The sequence below is a fragment of the Neoarius graeffei genome, chromosome 27 (assembly GCF_027579695.1).
Source record: "Neoarius graeffei isolate fNeoGra1 chromosome 27, fNeoGra1.pri, whole genome shotgun sequence".
Lineage (NCBI taxonomy): Eukaryota > Metazoa > Chordata > Actinopteri > Siluriformes > Ariidae > Neoarius > Neoarius graeffei.
In genome coordinates this window covers 35,198,595-35,218,307 of record NC_083595.1, presented here as the reverse complement: position 1 = coordinate 35,218,307, position 19,713 = coordinate 35,198,595, and the positions used below count along the sequence as shown (strand labels likewise).

Here is a 19,713-nt window from a genome sequence, read left to right as displayed (position 1 = left end):
CACAGCAAGAAGGTCCTGGGTTCGAGCCCCGGGGCCAGCGAGGGCCTTTCTGTGCGGAGTTTGCATGTTCTCCCCGTGTCCGTGTGGGTTTCCTCCGGGTGCTCCGGTTTCCCCCACAGTCCAAAGACATGCTGGTTAGGTTAACTGGTGACTCTAAATTGACCGTAGGTGTGAATGGTTGTCTGTGTCTATGTGTCAGCCCTGTGATGACCTGGCGACTTGTCCAGGGTGTACCCCGCCTTTCGCCCGTAGTCAGCTGGGATAGGCTCCAGCTTGCCTGCGACCCTGTAGAAGGATAAAGCGGCTAGAGATGATGAGATGAGATTTATTTTGGTCATACTGGTCGTGGATCCAGAGTGAATCCCAGGAACACTGCAGTGGGAGGAAACTGGAGAACCTGGAGACGTGGAACATGGGGATGTTCTTCACAATAACTCGACGCAGAACTCAAGCTCAGGAAGGAACCAGGGAGGCGACAACACTACACGCTGCATCACTGTGCCAGCCAATGTACTAAATTTTCCGTATTTAATTGCCATTCTGTATCTTATGGATTTGTCTGTGGAACTAATAGTGTTTAAACTGCAATAAAATACTAGATTGAAGGATCAATAGATAATGAAAAGCCTTTGACTTGCAGTAAACCCTTCGAATACACAGTGTTCATTTTCATCTCTTTCATTCCATGGCCATGACTTGTCACTGTCTCTAGTACTGGAGTCCTCATCATTGCTTGCTTCATTGCAGAAGAAGGGAAGAAGATATATAATCTTGCTTCAAAAATATAAATTGAACTGAAACACTTAACAGTTATTCCACGAAATCAAGTCGTACATGAGCCGATAGCTGACGAGGCACGTAGCGTTGAGTTGGCTATAAGCAATGTACGACAAGATTGAGCGGAATACTTGTTTTATTCTATCCATATTCACTGGAATTTGAGAAACAGAGCATTTTTTATTTTCATTTTTTGCAAAATGGATAAATAAAAACTTTATACAAAACGTCCAACAAAATCATTTCCGCTTAGAATGTAAACAAACCGGCGAAAGGACAGCAGCAATTTGTGAAAAATGCTATAATAATAATTCTTGAAAAGCAACAACAACAAAAAAGGATATGTTCTTACCATCAAACACTTTCATTCCATATTTTGTTGCTTTTTTGTTGTTTTTTTTGGGGGGGGGGTTGTTTTCGAGTAGAGTTTTTATTTCGTCCTCGGTTGGCTCAGCGACACGCTCCGCCATTTTGTTTTTCTCTACCCACGGTATAGACCCCTTCGCATGTTTGTAAACAAACCGACCGTTGCCAGGTTGCGCACGCAGCCTGGACTCAGAAACAATGGCGCTGCCCATAGACCGGCATTATGAGCCGTCAGATTATGCAAAACAATTGTCGTTACAAGATCGAGAATGCTACATAAATAAGTTAACTCTAACAAGTGGACATCGCCTACCGGATCCGCATTTAATTAAAGAGTGGACGGACGATGTTAGTAAGTTCCCTGGTATACAATGGCCAGATATATACTCGTACCTTATTGACAAGACTTCAGTGTACACCCACGAAAAACTTCGTGCCTACAAGTCTTTAGACGCATATGATTATGTTATGTGCGGGCATGTACAACTTGATTAACAATGGGACATTCATATTCATTTTGTTTTAATCAAATTATGCCAGTGATGTGATGGCAATGTGGCTTTAGCTACAACAGCAAATCCCAACACTAAACAGCAATTTGCAGGAGGTAACGGCATGAAAGGAATGATAGTGTAAAGAGTGCAGCTAAGAGAAATCAGAGCTGCGTAAAAAGCGAGAGGCAGAGAGCAGAAATGAAACTGAACGGGGCGGGAGCTAGGTTAGAGCAGTCAATGTAAGTTGGCATTTAGAGTGAGGGCACACAATTTTACCTTTCCATCCTTGCTTTAAAATTGTGATTTTCGGCATACACAAATAACGATGGCACAAAATCTGGACTGCTTGAGTCAAGCGAGACCTCTCCTACAAACAAAATTGCATGCAAAGCTAAGTTAGCATGCTAACAATATTCATTACATTGTGTAACTATGACCCAGCTAATCAGACAAACGTTACCAAAGTATTTTTGCTACATCAATAAACGAAGACTAGAAAGAATAAAAAAGAAAGATTTAATAAATAGCCTGATCTTACCTGTGATGAAGTGGGCGCTGCAAACCCGCGCATTTTTGATGGTGCTTTCATCCCAGTCTACACGTTTGATGGCTTGTAGTCATAGAAGTCGGCGATTTTTTTGGAATGGGTGAGATCCTGCTGGAATTCTGAACATTTTAACCCCATCACTGCTACGATTCTGACACCCGACAACACAACAACTAGGCATCGCTGAGTCTTTTTTGAGTCCAGGCTGCGCGCGCAATTTCCTCTTACGTATGAATGACGTTTACTGCGAAGGGGTCTATATCTTCGTAGTAGAGTAGCCAATCAGTGTGTGACTGCTCATATCCAGTGCATGCGGATAGAATAATATTTGATACACTACACAGCTATTAACACACTTTTTAAAGTTTCTTTTTGGCTGTAACTGAATATTACAACAGGATAAACGTGACTGTACTGAATGAGTGATGGGAAGGCCTGATGTTTCGGTCAGTGATTAGCCTAAGGTCAGCACAGAGCACAGAGAAATGATAAAGAGAAACATTAACACAATGCTTTCCATCAGATCAATGTGTAGTCAGGGCTCCTGCTGGCTGGAAAGCCTGGGGCTTAATCTATACACCCACAAGCATTATAAATGACTCAATACAGGACAACAGTTGTACCAGATGCCCTGAATAGCACACGCACACACTTAATAAGTGTGATATTATAGGAGATAAGGGCTTGACACAGAAGGTCACGTCTCTTTTTTGGAGATTCATGGGTGATGGATGTCCTCCATTAGTCAGTGACAGGGTTGTGGATTAATCTGAAGATTGTGTGTGAACGTCCAGCTGAGGTCTGTCAATGCGACTAGAAGCTTGTGAATCCAAAAATGGCATCCAAATATATTTAGTATTATTACTATGACGATACAAACACACAAAAAAAATACAATAAATCCAATACACTTAAGTTATTCCACAAAATCGAGTCGTACATGAGCTGATAGCGCTTTCAGCCATGTACGACAAGATTGAGTGGAATAACTGTTCTATGTTCTATCGACATTCACTGGATTTTGAGAAACAGAGCATTTTTATTTTTTGCAAATTCGATCAATAAAAACTTAATACAAAGCGTCCGACAAAACCATTTCCGCTTAGAACGTAAACAAACTTGCGAAAAGACAGTAGCAAATTGTGAAAAATGCTATAATAATTCTTGAAAAATAAAAAATATACATTCTTACCATCAAATACTTTTATTTTATATTTTGTTGCTTTTTTTTGGGGGGGGGGGGCGTTGTTTTCGAGTAGTTTTTATTTCGTCCTCGGTTGGTTCGGCAACACGCTCCGCCATTTTGTTTTTCTCTACTCATGGTATATGAGCTGATATCCTCGTAGTAGAGTAACCAATCAGAGAGCACGATTGCTCATATTCAGTGAATGTGGATAGAATAAAGGCAGCTCTTTCAGGAAAATAATCAACAACAAAGCAAGTTACGGTTAACACCCTGAAGTTGATTATTTTCCATTTCCAGGATGCGCTTGAACGTGTTGTTCTTATTGTAGCACAGCAGTTTGCCAACGCTGACAATGTTCTATTTATTTGTTTAATTATTGAATTTGACCGAACGTCTGCAAAAACGAGTTCGCTTACGTTATAGCAGCTATAAACAGTCGCTTGCTCATCGAGCTCTCTTCATTTCTCTTTGGACATTAACAAGATAAAATGCAACATGTAGCTTTTCTGAGAAAGCAGTACAGAAAATGTAAAAAAAAAAAAAAAAACCTGAGGATTCAACAGAACTGTGGTCTGTTTTTATGTTAAGTAACGTGGTTTCGAAGAAAGTTTTGAGGTTTAGCATATGCTGTTATACATATGTAAATCAGCAGCTCGAGACTCCATTTGTGGCACGTTCACTGTAGCACGTTCACTTCCCTTCCCTTTTAAAAACAAAAGCGAGAAAACACAAAGAACATCTGACGATCCGAATCAAACCTATTGATTAATGGGACACGCTGCAGCTGATGAGGCTGAATGTGTGTAGATGGATGCTTTCTTTTTCTTGAACACTTCCTGGGGGAAAGACAAAGTGCTCTCTGGCCTCACTCTACATTTATTATCAAGTGCTGTCCAGGAGGCAGTTTGTCAAGGAGATAAATGAAGCGCTGTCAGAAAAGGAACAAATCAGACAGGAGAGGAGGGTGGGCTTCAGTTTCTCTCTCTCTCTCTCTGATTCTTCCTGTATTTCCTGGGGCACCTTTTCCCATCATTCCCATTCCTCTGTGCTCGGGAGGAGGGGGCTCGAATAAACTGTTTGTCCTGGGAAATGTATTAAAGAATAAGTCAAAAATGGAATAAGGCCCTTTTCCAAAAAATCCCTACAAAGAATAAAGCATGATCTTACACCAAGGTTTTGAGTTCATAATTTAGACCCAAAATACTAAATCTATGTCTGGAAAACAGACTCGACATGATTCAATATACTTCCATGCATAATTGATTTAAAACCAGGAATTTCCCGATATAAAATTTCCATTTCCATACATAATGAAATTTCCCTTTCTGTGGATTTTTTCCCCCATCTTCAGACAAAGTCCTGACCATCTCGTATACATTTACAGCAGGCTCAGTTTTAATAAGTGGACAGGAAAAACAATAAAAGATGGGGACTCATAAGGCAGTGCATCAGGGAGGGGAGGAGGAGGGAGGGACGCTGTGACGTTCGTCCCACACACCCTGTCTTCACTAGTGGTCCAGCAGAGCACAACACACTGAGACAGAGAGACAGAGAGAGGGTGGATGAGAGGGCAAGAATAAGAAAAGAAGAAAGAAAAGAAGGAAGGCGTGCCAGGCTCTGATACTTCCACAGATTTTTTTTAAAAAATCCAACTAAACAGTTTCACCATTTTTGCTTTTTATCAAGTAGCTTAAACAGGATAAAAACTAAAGATGCCTAACTTTGCAGGGACCTGGAAGATGAAAAGCAGTGAAAATTTCGAAGAGCTCCTCAAAGCCCTCGGTAAGTATGAAATCAGATCCCCTTTTTTTTCTGGTTTATTCTACTCTTTTGGTGCTTGCATTCAGGAGCCTGTGACCGCTCTGTGAATCATTTGTTTCCTCTCTGTCTGGCCGGTGACATCTCCTGTCCTCTTGGTTTTTCAGTTGCATATTCAGGGATTAAGTAGTGTGAAGAGTAAATCACTATTATTCTCAGCCTGTTGCACTGCCTTTGTTTCTTTGGAAGCACATTTCATTCTTATTCAAATTCTCAGTTTAAAGAAGGAAAGAAGTTTTTGGCTCTGGGAAGGAAAAAACAGTCAAAATTAACACTGATATTTTGTTTAGTTTTGAAAGAGACAAAGATTATTTGGAAGAAGAAGAAGAAAAAACTTCATCGTGCGAGGCTTAATGAAATGCTGATGTGCTTTTGTGTGTCCGTTCATTTAGCTAATGAGGACCGTTTTCTGGTTAAACTCATAAAGTTTGTGCTCTAAACAGCAATATGTATTTAAGTGTCACACCCCAATATTTTTGGGTTGATGGCTCAGCACAAGTTCTTGAGCTCAAGCTGATTAATTTGGAAAATTGAAGGTTGCACTTCCAAATTGCACCCAATGCGGCTCCCCACGCTTTCCATTGTTTTGGATTAAAGAAGGTTTTAAGGGGAAGGAACTCACTTTGAACGACCATAACAACCCTATAAAGAGGCCGCACCGTTTCGAGCAGAACTGTGCACCAAAAGCCTGTAAGTTCATAATCATCTTGTGTGGAAATCTATTGAAGTGCAATGAGAACAAAAAAGCCAAGAGCCATGACATTCCTTCCAGTCAACGCCTTGTCATTGCATCGCCATATTGGCAACATCTGCTGATAACGATCTGCTCTGTGGTGGGTTGATGGATTTTTATGCAGAAACTTACACACCACTGGCATGCACTGAAAAACCATGAACCCGACTTACGGCTGAGAAAAATGTGTCAATCATGTTACATAGTTCTCGTTTTTCATTCTCGGTCAACAAAAGCACCACAAAAATGATGTATATCTTCCCTCTGCGTAGAAAAGACAAATCACATAATTGTACCGAGCATGAAGTACATTCAGGAAAGACAAACTCAAGAATAGTCTTGAACTACCGTCTTTTAATATTTCGCAGTACCTTAATATGGTTTGGTTCAATGTTACAGGAATCTTTTTACCTGTAATTTTTAATCCGATTTTATGACACAATTTGGAAAATAATCAACGACATGACGATGGCGTGTTTATTCTTCAATCCCAGCACGTCCTGACGTGTTTTATTCCTACCACAATTTGCCAACATGAACACTATTTTTTTTAAATTATTCACTATTATGCTTTACATTGTACTTTTTATCCATTTATTGTTATGTTTAATGGTGTGGAACATCCACAAAGCAATCTATTTCCCGTTTTCACTTACATTATAAAAGTTATAAACAGTTGTTCCTACACCAGAGTCTTTTACTCTCTTGAAGTTAAAGACCTCTTCTAATAATGCTAAATAAATATTTCCTGACCAAATTAACAACATATGTTATAAAAACAGTTTACGTTAGCCATGCAAGTCTCGGTGAATTAATTGTTTCAATACAAATAACAGATTAGAAGTACGTTATAGAAACCAGTGATTTGCTTTGCAGCCAAACTACTGTCCGTACTACCGTGTTGTGAAACATTTAATCCACCATCTGACCAATCAGATTCAAGAATCCAACAGCTCTGGGGTATAAATTGTATGTTATATACGTATAGTGTGTTTTAGATTGTTTCATGTTATATGTAGGGGTGAATGCCATGCTAAGGAAAGTGGCCTGTACTGCGGCGTCCAAGCCGTCAGTGGAAATCCGTCAGAATGGAGAACAGTTCTACATCAAGACCTCGACCACCGTCAGAACCACGGAAATCAACTTTCAGATCGGACAGGAGTTCAATGAGGAAACCGTGGACGGGCGGAAATGCAAGGTAATCACAGAGCACTGGGGTAATCCTGACGTGCCACGCATGATTATACGTTTTGAACAGATGACACTTCTAATTATATTACTCACGTCAGTTTGGTTTCTGGAAAAATATTGTGCCATATTAGACTGCATTTCATAATTCAAATGTAATATTGCATAACATTTTGGTTATTGTATTACCAGTGTACGACATACAGTCCTGTGCAAAAGTTTAGGCACCTTTTTTCTTTTCTTTTTTTTACTACAAGCTTTGTGATAGATTTTTCATTTATGACTTCAACATTATGGAGTCAGTACAAACAAAACATTTTAGATTCCAAGCATTAGTTTTCCTGCACAAAAGTAATGTTCCACAACAATGTTTGTATGTCAGTAAAGAAAGCAGCATATTCTGTAAGACAGCACTTTTCAGAAAAAAAAAAACATAAAAAAAGCTCATTTCCTTATAAAACTGCACCAATTGTACCTCAGACTATTTTTTAAGCAAAGGCTCATCACACTAAATATTAACTTGGTTTCATTTATGACTGTTTGCTGCTCTTTACAGTGCTGTTTTTAAATGTAGATACTTTTAATTTCTTTATTTATGAAGCCATTTCTTTGTATGTGCCTTTGCATGATACTGTATTCATTCATTCATTCATTCATTCATTTGAGTTCGACACTTATTTTCAAATCATGGATCACTTTAAAATATTGACTTTTTTTTTGTAATTTATGCCGCTATGCCTTGTGCATTTTGTGATCATATATTTTTACTTATTTTTCTGTCTGCAGTAGATTTAAGAGCCCGGTATCATAGTTCATTAAACACCATAACAAAGTTGACTATTTTAGGCTAATATACTTTTTGCTGGCTGCTTGAAACATTAAAAATCCTCAATAAGGGAAATTTACTTTACTTTACTTTACTTTACTTTACTTTACTTTACTTTATGTTACTTTACTTTACTTAAACAAAACTAAAAATCCAAGGCGGGGGGACGGGACGACACTTTCACTTTGCACTTATTCTGTTTTAATGTGTTTTGATAAACTAAATTGTCATTTGGTGTTACTGCACAACCAGACACAATAATGATGGAAAGGGTGTGTTTTGTAATGTATTAGTACAGTTGCTGATGATTTCTTCTTGGGGAGAGATGATGTAATGTTCTTCATGGAAAAAACTAAAGGGACTTTTTTGACCGCAGTTCAAATGACGAATCATGACGAATAGTAAGATGGTGTATGAGTCAGCTGAAGTATTAGAAAGCCTTAATACTGAGTTAAAAACTTGCTTGAGACAGAATTAGCATGTGATCGTTGCATGATCTTTTTGCTGAACTTGAGAAAGGGCACTCACATGTTTGCAGGCAGATCTGTCTGTTAGTTCTAAACTTCGGTCCGTTGTTAAGCCCATACACAGACAGGTCTACACCTGATTTATCAAGACTAATCTAAAACGACCTCGTCCCTCTTAATCTCCTAGACAGGAATAGATTTGACGAATTTCTTCCTTAATATCACATTATGCACAGATGTCAGATGTAGAAAGTAACAGAGCACGATTACTTTGTTGCTGTACTTGAACTTTTGACGTTTACTTCCTTCATTTCAAAAGAAAAAAAACTCATTTTTTTCCTCATATCATCATGACATTTCTCTATAATCATTTATTTATAAAGTCATAAGATGACATTTTAGTATCAAACAGCTCCAGGGAGTTGATATAAATTCATAACAAGTCTAAATTTTAACAGATTTGACAGTGAGAATGATACCGAAAACCTCTACTCGCTGTGATCTATCCTCTATTATGTACACTTTATTCATCCAGGCAGTTTATATTATGTTCAGCTTAATTATATCACCAGAGTTATAATCAAGTTCACTAATATTTGAGAGATTAATTTAATTCAAGCTTTCTCGTTACCTCCAAAGAGCTATACATAGTGAAATTATTGGTAATATACTCTTTAAACTATGTAACGTATTATGAGGTAGACATATCCTAGAGTAGGACACATAAGCCAATAGTAGTGTGCAAGAAAAAAATTGCAATAAAGGACATATATTACGATCCACATGAGATGATGAGGTGCTCAGGTGCTACAGTATAAAATAAAATTGTAGAAAATAATATCAAAAAACTATTTTCTATACTATGTGTACAATATATACACAGGAAGACAAAACAAGACAAGACAAGACGCCTTTGAGAGACACATGATTAAACAAAACTACATAACTGCATATAAACGTGATGTTGTACATTGGGTTTTACAATATGTGCATGATGTGCAATGTGTTTAATATGTACTATGTGTGCGTAATGTAAAGAGTGCAGACAGCATAGAAGGGAGAGATGATGGTGGGATGAGTCATCTCTCCTTAAGGTGCAGTGTATCGAGTAAATATGCAGTAAATTTACAGAAGTCCCGGGTAGCAAACTGATGTTGACGCATCAGCCATTGATTGAGCTGATGTTGGGTGCCGACTTTGGGCTAGTGACATTTTGTCCATTGAGCCAAAATTGGGCCACCAGACTTTCAACCACCTTGTCAATGCTGGCCCAAATCTGCCTTCACTTAGAACAAGATTTGAGACCAGCATAATTTTATCTGTTGGGACAATATTGGACAACCAGGGCTAATAGAATTTCAGCCACCCTTTAATCTACTATGCCAATATTGGCCCAAGATCAGTCATTCTCTTGGGCCAACATTAGGCCAACACTGGCATGCTTGTTATGAAAAACTGCCAACATCACTGACCAAAAGTTGGCCCAGTGTTGTTTAGGGAGAGTCAACATAGCCTTCCAAAATAGATATTAGGAAACGTCAGTTTGCTACCTGGGGATATTTTTGATTGAGAATGCAGATTGGCTGTGGGAAGTAGCTTCTCTTGAGTTTCTCTGTGCTTGCTCTCATATTCTGAAAGCCTTTTCCTGACGATAGAAGGGATGAGTGGGATGTCTTATGATTTTCCTGGCTTTATCTCTCTACTGCTTGAAGTAGATGCCAGGCAGGTCAAGGAAAGCTCTGCCAACGGTATATTCATCAAAACATACTACCCTTTTCAAAGCAGATTAGGAGTAAATGGGGAAGCCATGGCCTAATGGTTAGAGAAGCAGCTTTTATGACCAAAAGGTCATTGGTTTGATTCCCTGGACCAGCAAGAATGGCTGAAGTGCCCTTGAGCAAGGCACTTAACCCCTGGCTGCTCTGGGTATATTGTATGTTGTTCTGGATAAGAGTGTCTGCTAAATGTAATAAAGTTGTTGTTAGTTAGCCTTAGCTAATGTTTCCTTTCTTCCTTGGTGAAAGAGGCACTTGTATACCAACACTAACTAAATGAGAGTGTGTTCTAAAACAGAGGTCTTATTTTCTTGCATTTTACATTCACAATTAAGTAGATTTAAAAGGTTATACTTTTATACTTTAACCTTCGAGAAGAATTTGAAGCTGTGCGTCAACCGTTACCATAGTATTTATTTTGATGAGGAATCACACCTTTACTTGAGCGAAGATTTTGGATACTTTTGCCATCTCTGTGGTAATAAAGTGAATAATTATTCATCAGTTTTAAATGACATCTTGTTGATTGCATAAAATGAGAACCAAGGTATGGTCATGTAACAGAATAAAGGTTATAAAAGCACAGCCTGGTTCTTGACGAAGTCTTCATGGTGGGCAGCCAGGTAGCAGTTTTACTGGCTAACCTTTATGACGACTGAGTTTAATGGCTACATCAAAGGAAAAAAAAAAACAGCCAGGCTTCATCAGCTCATGTGTTATTTTAATTACTTGCACTCATTTTACAGTAACACTCTACTTGAGGGTGATATCCATAAACTTACATGACACCTACATAAACCTTTCAACTAACATAAATCTAAATACAGCTGAAACTTTCTTCCTTAACTTTGACTTTAATTGAACATAACACTCATCAAGTGATATATTTGTTGTCATAAGGTTGTGTTATGACATCTTCTGGCCTGATTTACATTCAAATGTTATGACAACTAACTTAGATTAGTGTACTTCTGGAAAATCGCGGTCCCATTATGATTATACTGCAGCAACATGCCAAATGAGGGTAAAGTGAATCTAATACATTTTCCATCCCGAAACACCATACTAATGTTTTGGTTTTTGTCAGATTTCATCAATAGCTTATACACAGCAGGGTCCAAAAGTATGTGATTTTTTAAAATTTAAAATAGGAAATAATCATAAGGTTTTAAAAAATTGAAACAATTAAAATAAAGAAAGTAAAGGTTCAATATCTTGTATATCTCATCTCATTATCTCTAGCCGCTTTATCCTGTTCTATAGGGTCGCAGGCAAGCTGGAGCCTATCCCAGCTGACTACGGGCGAAAGGCGGGGTACACCCTGGACAAGTCGCCAGGTCATCACAGGGCTGACACATAGACACAGACAACCATTCACACTCACATTCACACCTACGGTCAATTTAGAGTCACCAGTTAACCTAACCTGCATGTCTTTGGACTGTGGGGGAAACCGGAGCACCTGGAGGACCTGGAGGAAACCCACGCAGACACGGGGAGAACATGCAGACTCCGCACAGAAAGGCCCTCGTCGACCACGGGGCCTGAACCCGAACCTTCTTGCTGTGAGGCGACAGCGCTAACCACTACACCACCGTGCCGCCCTATCTTGTATATATACTGTATATACTGTATTATTCTAGCCACATTCACTGGATATGAGCAATCGCATGCTCTGATTGGCTACTCTACTACCAGGCTATCGGCTTATATACCATGAGTAGAGAAAAACAAAATGGCGGAACATGTCGCTGAACCAACCGAGGATGAAATAAAAACTCTACTCGAAAACAAAACCTCAAAAAATACAAAAAAAAAAAAAAGAAACGGAATATGGAATAAAAGTATTTGATGGTAAGAACGTATCTTTTTTTATTTTTCAAGAATTATTATTATAGCATTTTTCACAAATTGCTACTGTCATTTGGTCGGTTTGTTTAGCAGAAATGATTTTGTTGGATGTTTTGTATAAAGTTTTTATTGGTTGAATTTGCAAAAAATAAAAATGCTCTGTTTCTCAAAATCCAGTGAATGTGGATAGAATAAAACAGTTATTCCATTCAGTCTCATCGTACATGGCTTATAACTGACTCGGTGCTACGCGCCTCGTCGGCTATCAGCTCATGTACGACTTGATTTCGTGGAATAACTGTCAAATATTCAAGATTTTGCACTATTTATAGGTAATTAAATATAAGCAAATTAGCAATACTGACCATGTTAACTGCTTTGTGCAAAAGGCCAGGTTTTCCTCATCCCTAATCTCTTCTATTGAAGCATGTGTTCAGACGACAGCTTTATGAACACTGTAAATGTTACCAGTTTTATTCACTGGTTTTCCTAAAGACTTTTACAAAAGATGAAAAATAGTTTCTATTGTATTAGTAAACTGCTGGGCCATGTCACCATGGGTTACAGGAAGACATGCAGCGATGACTTCACTGTCTGGGGAAAGTTCAGAAGCCCCAAGCGGACTCACGGGGTCATTCTGGAGCTTTATAAAGGGAGAAATATTGCAGTGACTCACAGCCAAGCTGTGATGATGTATCAGGGTCAACTGCAGCGGTGCCCTCGACTCAGCGCTCTTATGAATCACATTTTCAGATCAGTGGCCTTTCAGGCTTTGATGTCCTCATGGAATGTCTGTGAAAACATTATTTTTATGCTGATATCACAGTCCTGCAAGCTGAAAGTAGTTTTAAGAGCAATCTTAAAGCCTAGTAATTTATTTCACTATCGATTTGACGACTAGGACTTTATTTCTCTCCAGTAGCATTAACCTTTGAGTTGTTCACAGAGCCTGGCCACATGGGAGACGGAAAATAAGATCGCCTGCAGGCAGACACTGTTGGATGGAAATGGACCGAAGACATACTGGACCCGAGAGCTGAGAGGGGATGAGTTAATCCTGGTGAGGAATTTCTTGAGAATTTTTCATCTCTGACAAAATAAAAGGTCTATTACAGACATTTGATATAATGTAACTTACCACAGTCCACACTATATGATTCATATTCTCCAGGCATTCTGGATGGTGGTATGGTGATATCTGATTTTCAAGGTGTACCTCAAAACATAAGGTAGTAGTTAAGTGCATTCCTTGGACGTCTACGTGCTCCCATCAGAAACACCTCTCTGATTTGTCCTGAAAACCCAAGAATGCAGCATGGCTGTACATGGTTTTATAGACCAGATGGACAACAGTAAATGGGACTAATAACTAAGGGGACGGCTTTACTGGAGAAGAGTATTTCCCCTTTACTGCCTTGGCAGTCCCAGTGGGACATCAAATGCGTTCTTCAGTTGATAAACTGACTGTGCTCAGCTTAACAAGGGTGGGTTTTTTTGTTGTTGCGAGGCTCACCAGTGCTGGGATGCCTGTGCAAATGGTAGTCCTTTGAAACAATGTCGGCATATTAGGGATGCAGCTAAATATGAATACACTATTCGGATCAAACAGATAATGTGTTCCAAACAAATACAACTACAGATGTGAATAGGAGGCGCACTATTCAGGTTTTGTGGTTGACTTTTGAAAACATGACAGAAAGGGCATATATATGAGACGGGATACTGTTGGGACAGGGATCCCAACAAAAAGTAGGGATGTAACAAAAAGTCGCACCTTTGGAAGGTTTTACTTTTTGGTTCAGCCTTTGTTGGCTGAAGCCTATAGAGGCACCTGTCTGTATGTGTTGGTTGAACCGAGTTCGAGCGCGTTCAAGAATATAATTGGCATGCCAGCCTCAGGTAGCGATTCCACAGTCACGGTGTGGCGCCACTGCGTACTGACTATGTAAATGCCATGCTATACAACCTCAACTTGCAATGTAACCCTCTGTGGCTGAATGGTCTAGAGTGCTGTCCAGGAAAAGAACAGATTTTGCAAAGTTGGTTTGAATCCTGGCGTCAATGTATTTCTGAATGGGCTATTTTTTTAATTTATGTACCGTAGCTTCTATCTCCCAATCAGACAAAGGCTAAGCTCAGACCTGCACAGGTCTCTAGTATACAATACAGCAGGTGTGAATATGAGGCTCAAGGTTCATTAAGGTGAATGTGTGATGGTATTTACCAAGTGTCTCGTCTTCATCCGCTTATCCGGGGCCAGGTCGCGGAGGCAGCAGTCTGAGCATGGAAGCCCAAACTTCCCTTTCCCCAGACACCTCGGCCAGCTCCTCAGGAAGAACACCGAGGTGTTCCCAGGCCAGCCGAGAGACATAGTCCCTCCAGTGTGTCCTGGGTCTTCCCCGGGGCCTCCTTCTGGGGGGACATGCCTGGAACACCTCCCCAGGGAGGCATCCAGGAGGCATCCAAAAGAGATGCCCAAGCCACTTCAGCTGATTCCTCTCGATGTGAAGGAGCAGCGGCTCTACTCCGAGCTCTTCCCGAGTGACTTTGCTTCTCACCCTATCTCTAAGGGAGCACCCAGCCACCCTGCGAAGGAAACTCATTTCAGCCGCTTGTATCTGCGATCTTGTTCTTTCGGTCATTACCCAAAGCTCATGACCATAGGTGAGAGTCGGAACATAGATCGACCAGTAAATCGAGAGCCTCGCCTTTTGGCTCAGCTCCTTCTTCACCACGACGGACCAGTAAAGCGACCACATCACTGCAGAGGTTGCACCGATCTGCCTGTTGATCTCACGCTCTATCCTTCCCTCACTCATGAACAAGATCCCGAGATACTTAAACTCCTCCACTTGAGGCAGAACTTCTCCACCAACCTGGAGAGGGCAAGCCACCCTTTTCCGGTCAAGAACCATGGCCTCGGATTTGGAGGTGCTGATTCTCATCCCAGCCACTTCACACTCGACTGCAAACTGCCCCAGTGCATGCTGAAGGTCCTGGTTTGAAGAAACCAACAGGACAACATCATCCGCAAAAAGCAGAGATGAAATCCTGTGGTTCCCAAACAGGATTCCCTCCAGCCCCTGGCTGCACCTAGAAATTCTGTCCATAAAAATTATGAACAGGACCGGTGACAAAGGGCAGCCCTGCCAGAGTCCAACATGCACTGGGAACAGGTCTGACTTACTCCTGGCAATACGAACCAGACTCCTGCTCTGTTCATACAGGGACCAGACAGCCTTTAGCAAAGAGCCCCGAACCCCATACTCCCAAAGCACCCCCCACAGAATACCACGAGGGACATGGTCAAATGCCTTCTCCAGATCCACAAAGCACATGTGGACTGGTTGGGCAAACTCCCATGAACCCTCGAGCACCCTATGAAGGGTATAGAGCTGGTCCAGTGTTCCACGACCAGGATGAAAACCACATTGTCCCTCCTGGATCCGAGGTTCGACTATTGGCTGAATTCTCCTCTCCAGTACCCTGGAGTAAACCTTCCCGGGGAGGCTGAGAAGTGTGATTCCCCTATAATTGGAGCACACTCTCCGGTCCCTTTTCTTAAAAAAAGGGACCACCACCCCAGTCTGCCACTCCAGAGGCACTGTCCCCAACCGCCACGTGATGTTGCAGAGGTGGGTCAGCCAAGACAGCCCCACAAGATCCAGAGACTTGAGATACTCAGGGCGGATCTCATCCACCCCCGGTGCCTTGCCACCGAGGAGCTTGCAAACCATCTCAGTGACTTCAGCTTGGGTAATGGACGAGTCCACCTCTGAGTCATCACCCTCTGCTTCCTCAATGTAAGACGTGACGGTGGGATTGAGGAGATCCTCGAAGTATTCCTTCCACCGCCCGACAATGTCTCCAGTCAAGGTCAACAGCTCCCCACCCGCACTGTAAACAGTGTTGGCAGAGTACTGCTTCCCCCTCCTGAGGTGCCGGACGGTTTGCCAGAATTTCTTCGAGGCCGACCGATAGTCCTCCTCCATGGCCTCAGCGAACTCCTCCCAGTTCTGAGTTTTTGCCTCCGCAACTGCCTGAGCTGCAGCACACCTGGCCTGCCGATACCCGTCAGCTGCCTCAGGAGTCCTGGAGGCCAACATGGCCTGATAGGACTCCTTCTGCAGCTTGACGGCATCCCTTACTTCTGGTGTCCACCACCGGGTTCGGGGATTGCCACCACAACAGGCACCGGCGACCTTGCGGCCACAGCTCTGAACAGCCGTGTCTACAATGGAGGTAGAGAACATGGCCCACTCAGACTCAATGTCCCCCACCTCCCTCGGAAGCTGGGAGAAGCTCTCCCGGAGGTGGGAGTTAAAGACCTCCCCGACAGAGTGCTCGGCCAGACGTTCCCAGCAGACCCTCACCATACGTTTGGGCCTGCCAGGTCTGTCTGGCTTCCTCCTCCGCCAGCGGATCCAACTCACCACCAGGTGGTGATCAGTTGACAGCTCAGCCCCTCTCTTCACCCGAGTGTCCAAGACATAGGGCAGGAGATCAGATTAAATGACAACAAAGTCGACCATCGACCTCCGACCTAAGGTGTCCTGGTGCCACGTGCACTTATGGACACCCCTATGCTCGAGCATGGTGTTCATTATGGGCAAACTGTGACTAGCACAGAAGTCCAATAACAAAACACCATTCGGGTTCAGATCGGGGAGGCCGTTCCTCCCAATCACGCCCCTCCAGGTGTCACTGTTGTCGCCCACGTGGGCGTTGAAGTCCCCCAGTAGAACAATGGAGTCCCCAGTCTGAGCACCTCTCAGTACCTCTCCCAGGGACTCCAAGAAGGCTGGATACTCTATACTGCTATTCGGCCCATAGGCACAAACAACAACAACAGCCCCCTCCCCGATCCGAAGGTGCAGAGAGGCGACCCTCTCATTCACTGGGGTAAACTCCAACACATGGAGGCTCAGCTGGGGAGCTATAAGCAAGCCCACACCAGCCCGCCGCCACTCACCATGGAGGACTCCAGAGAAGTGGAGAGTCCAGCCCCTCTCGAGGAGCTGGGTTCCGGAGCCCAAGCTGTGCGTGGAGGTGAGCCCGACTATCTCTAGCCGGTACCTCTCAACCTCCTGCACAAGCTCAGGCTCTTTCCCCCCCAGCAAAGTGACATTCCATGTCCCAACAGCTAGCCGCTGTGTTTACCAAGTGTTTGGTTTAAATTGGTTGGTTTTTAGGCGACTAGTTTAGCTGTATTTTGGGAAATTGAATCAACTCAATTTGTTGGAAAATAGCACAGGAATGTACAAACAAACAAAAATAAGAAGTAGGAACAACACACAACCCCCCCCCCCCCCCCCCAACACATCTGTAATTGAGACCAATTATGAACTTGAGTGATATAGGATTCTCACCCACCATAGTGACAGTGTTGCTGTTTCTACTCCTGGGCTTTTTCAGTGCTTCCCAGTGTTTCTAGGCATTAGTAGGCCACATCCATGTGTAATATGAATACAGATCCATTTGGAATACTAAAGAGGTACAGATAATGGGGTCTCATTACACCCCAACTCCATATCCATGAGTCAAGGTAAGGGGGGTTGGGAATCCCACATACACACGGGAATTAGAGCCATGTGGGTTAGGTATTCCTTTGCTTTTCCCAATGACACCACTGTAAATCTTCTCTAGTGATGAGCCCATACAAAATAGACTCCAGCATTTTCTCTGCCATTGTGACTTGTTGATAAGACATGTGTTGACTTGCCCCAGGAAATACTGTAGTGTGGAATCAACAAGTAAGATATGTTAGAGCTTGGCCTTGGGTCAGCAGCATCTGTATGCCAGCAAAAACGTGGCCCACAACAAAGTCATTCCTAGCTGGTGGGGAAATGTGTCTTTGGAGTACATGATGGATAAATAAGAACCAGCACATTTCTTTGCTTGGCGTTCTCTTATCGTATCATCAGAAGGAAATTTGATTAGGTCAGAATGAGCCAAAGAATTTTGACAGATTGCTCCATACCTTGAGTTTCATTCTTTCAGACATGGCATATCAACTGGCTGCAATGAACTTACTATAGTTAATAATAAGTTTAATTGAATCTAAATTTATTTCTGCCCTTGGCATTTTGCCCAAATTGTACTGTCACCCAGAGGATTCTCAAAAGCTGGCACACAGCAGCCAAGTGCCTGGAGGTGACCCAGCTCAGGCTGGACTAATGATCCTCATTGATCATGTTACATGGGGGAATGCTAGAGGCACAAGGCTCCGACACCCCCTCTTGCTAATGTCTCCCAGGACGCCAGTGCAATGGGCAGATGGCCTGTCTTAACTTCCATTTTTAAAAAGGTGGCTGAGGCTGTCCAGCCCTCTTTTCCTGCTCTGGGACACAGATGGTGCTTGGTGCTGACAGCCGGCCCGTTTGTGTCCTGCTGTGCCTTTTGAAACCCAATAAACACAGCAACGAGGTGTTGAACTGTCCTATTTTAATTCTCCTCCTGCAACAATATCGCCTAGATAGAACACAGACGACTAGTATATACTGGTACTTTAAAAACAGTATTCGGTGGGAACAACTAGTGGGAATGTAACCATGTTCTTAATCATCATAACTGTGTTCCACTCATGGATGAAAACCATCACTCACTTGAGACAGTCTACATACTGGAGTGAATATTAAATTAACTGCTGCCTCCTATAACCCAATCATTTGTCTGAAGATTAAACTGTCAGTATAATTGCATTAAAATGTCTCGTTCTACTTTCATGCTTTAGACATTTGGAGCCGATGACGTGGTGTGCACAAGAATTTATGTGCGGGAATGAGCTCCATGAGAACCAGATGAAGAAATCAGTCAGCGCTCACAAGAGTGACACTTCATTTCCACTTTACATTACAGAACTTTTTGTACCAATTTGTAGAAACTTGTGGAATAGTTTTCTTACACATATTGGACCAGGAAATGTAATAGCAGTGACTCTTTATACTGTACATTGATAGTATTTGATATAGGGCATGTAGACGAGTGTAATACTATGGAAGTGCTATTCATCCTATAACTTGCCATATATTTTTAATGTTTTTGTGTTTAATTTCTTTGTACTAGCTTCATTAAAGTTACTATCAATAATAGTCGTCTCTATAGTCATGGTTACGTTGTGGGAGTCCTTTTATTTCACTGCAGTAATGAGCAGAGGTGAGTAGAGGAAGCAAAAACTGTACGCAAGAAAAAGTATTGTGACTGTATAATAATAATGAGTCAAGTAGAAGTAAAAGCAGTCACCAAAATAGTGCCTTAGTATCGTAAAAAAGAATCTCATAAAATGAATACTTAAGTAGTTAGCAACTTCAAATGATTATTTATTATATCTAGAATGTATTATATTAAAAATAATAATAGTAGTAAGTAACAGCTTCCCAGCTTGGGATCAATAAAGTAAAATATCTCTCTCTCTCTCTCTCTCTCTCTCTCTCTATATATATATATATATATATATATATATATATATATATATATAGAGAGAGAGAGAGAGAGATATTTTACTTTATATATATATATATATATATATATATATATATATATATATATATATATATATACACACACACACATATACAGAGCGAGAGAGAGGGGGGAAGTCATGGCCCCTAATGGTTAGAGAAACAGCTTTGGGACCAAAAGGTTGCTGATTTGATTCCCTGGACCAGCAGGAATGACTGTGTATG

At 41.6% G+C, this 19,713-nt stretch overlaps 1 protein-coding gene across 2 annotated transcripts; it reads left to right on the top strand.

Annotated features, from left to right (window-relative positions):
• The first annotated feature begins 4,838 nt into the window (after positions 1-4,838).
• Positions 4,839-19,043, top strand: crabp1b (cellular retinoic acid binding protein 1b). 2 transcript variants are annotated; one of them, XM_060911952.1, is made up of 4 exons: positions 4,839-5,152; positions 6,941-7,119; positions 12,975-13,088; positions 18,762-19,043. In XM_060911952.1, the coding sequence occupies exons 1-4, from the start codon at positions 5,083-5,085 to the stop codon at positions 18,810-18,812; spliced, it is 414 nt and encodes a 137-aa protein (XP_060767935.1). In that variant the 5' UTR covers positions 4,839-5,082; the 3' UTR covers positions 18,813-19,043. The 2 variants fall into 2 exon arrangements, with proteins under 2 accessions (XP_060767935.1, XP_060767936.1); XM_060911953.1 differs by lacking the exon at positions 18,762-19,043 and adding an exon at positions 13,200-13,258.
• The last annotated feature ends 670 nt before the right edge of the window (positions 19,044-19,713 follow it).

Bases quoted from the DNA above. Each gene is read 5' to 3' on its own strand.
- crabp1b (XM_060911952.1), top strand. From the start codon at position 5,083: ATGCCTAACTTTGCAGGGACCTGGAAGATGAAAAGCAGTGAAAATTTC. The intron at 7,120-12,974 runs GTAATCACAGAG...AGTTGTTCACAG, and splicing joins TGGACGGGCGGAAATGCAAG to AGCCTGGCCACATGGGAGAC. The intron at 13,089-18,761 runs GTGAGGAATTTC...TTCATGCTTTAG, and splicing joins GAGGGGATGAGTTAATCCTG to ACATTTGGAGCCGATGACGT.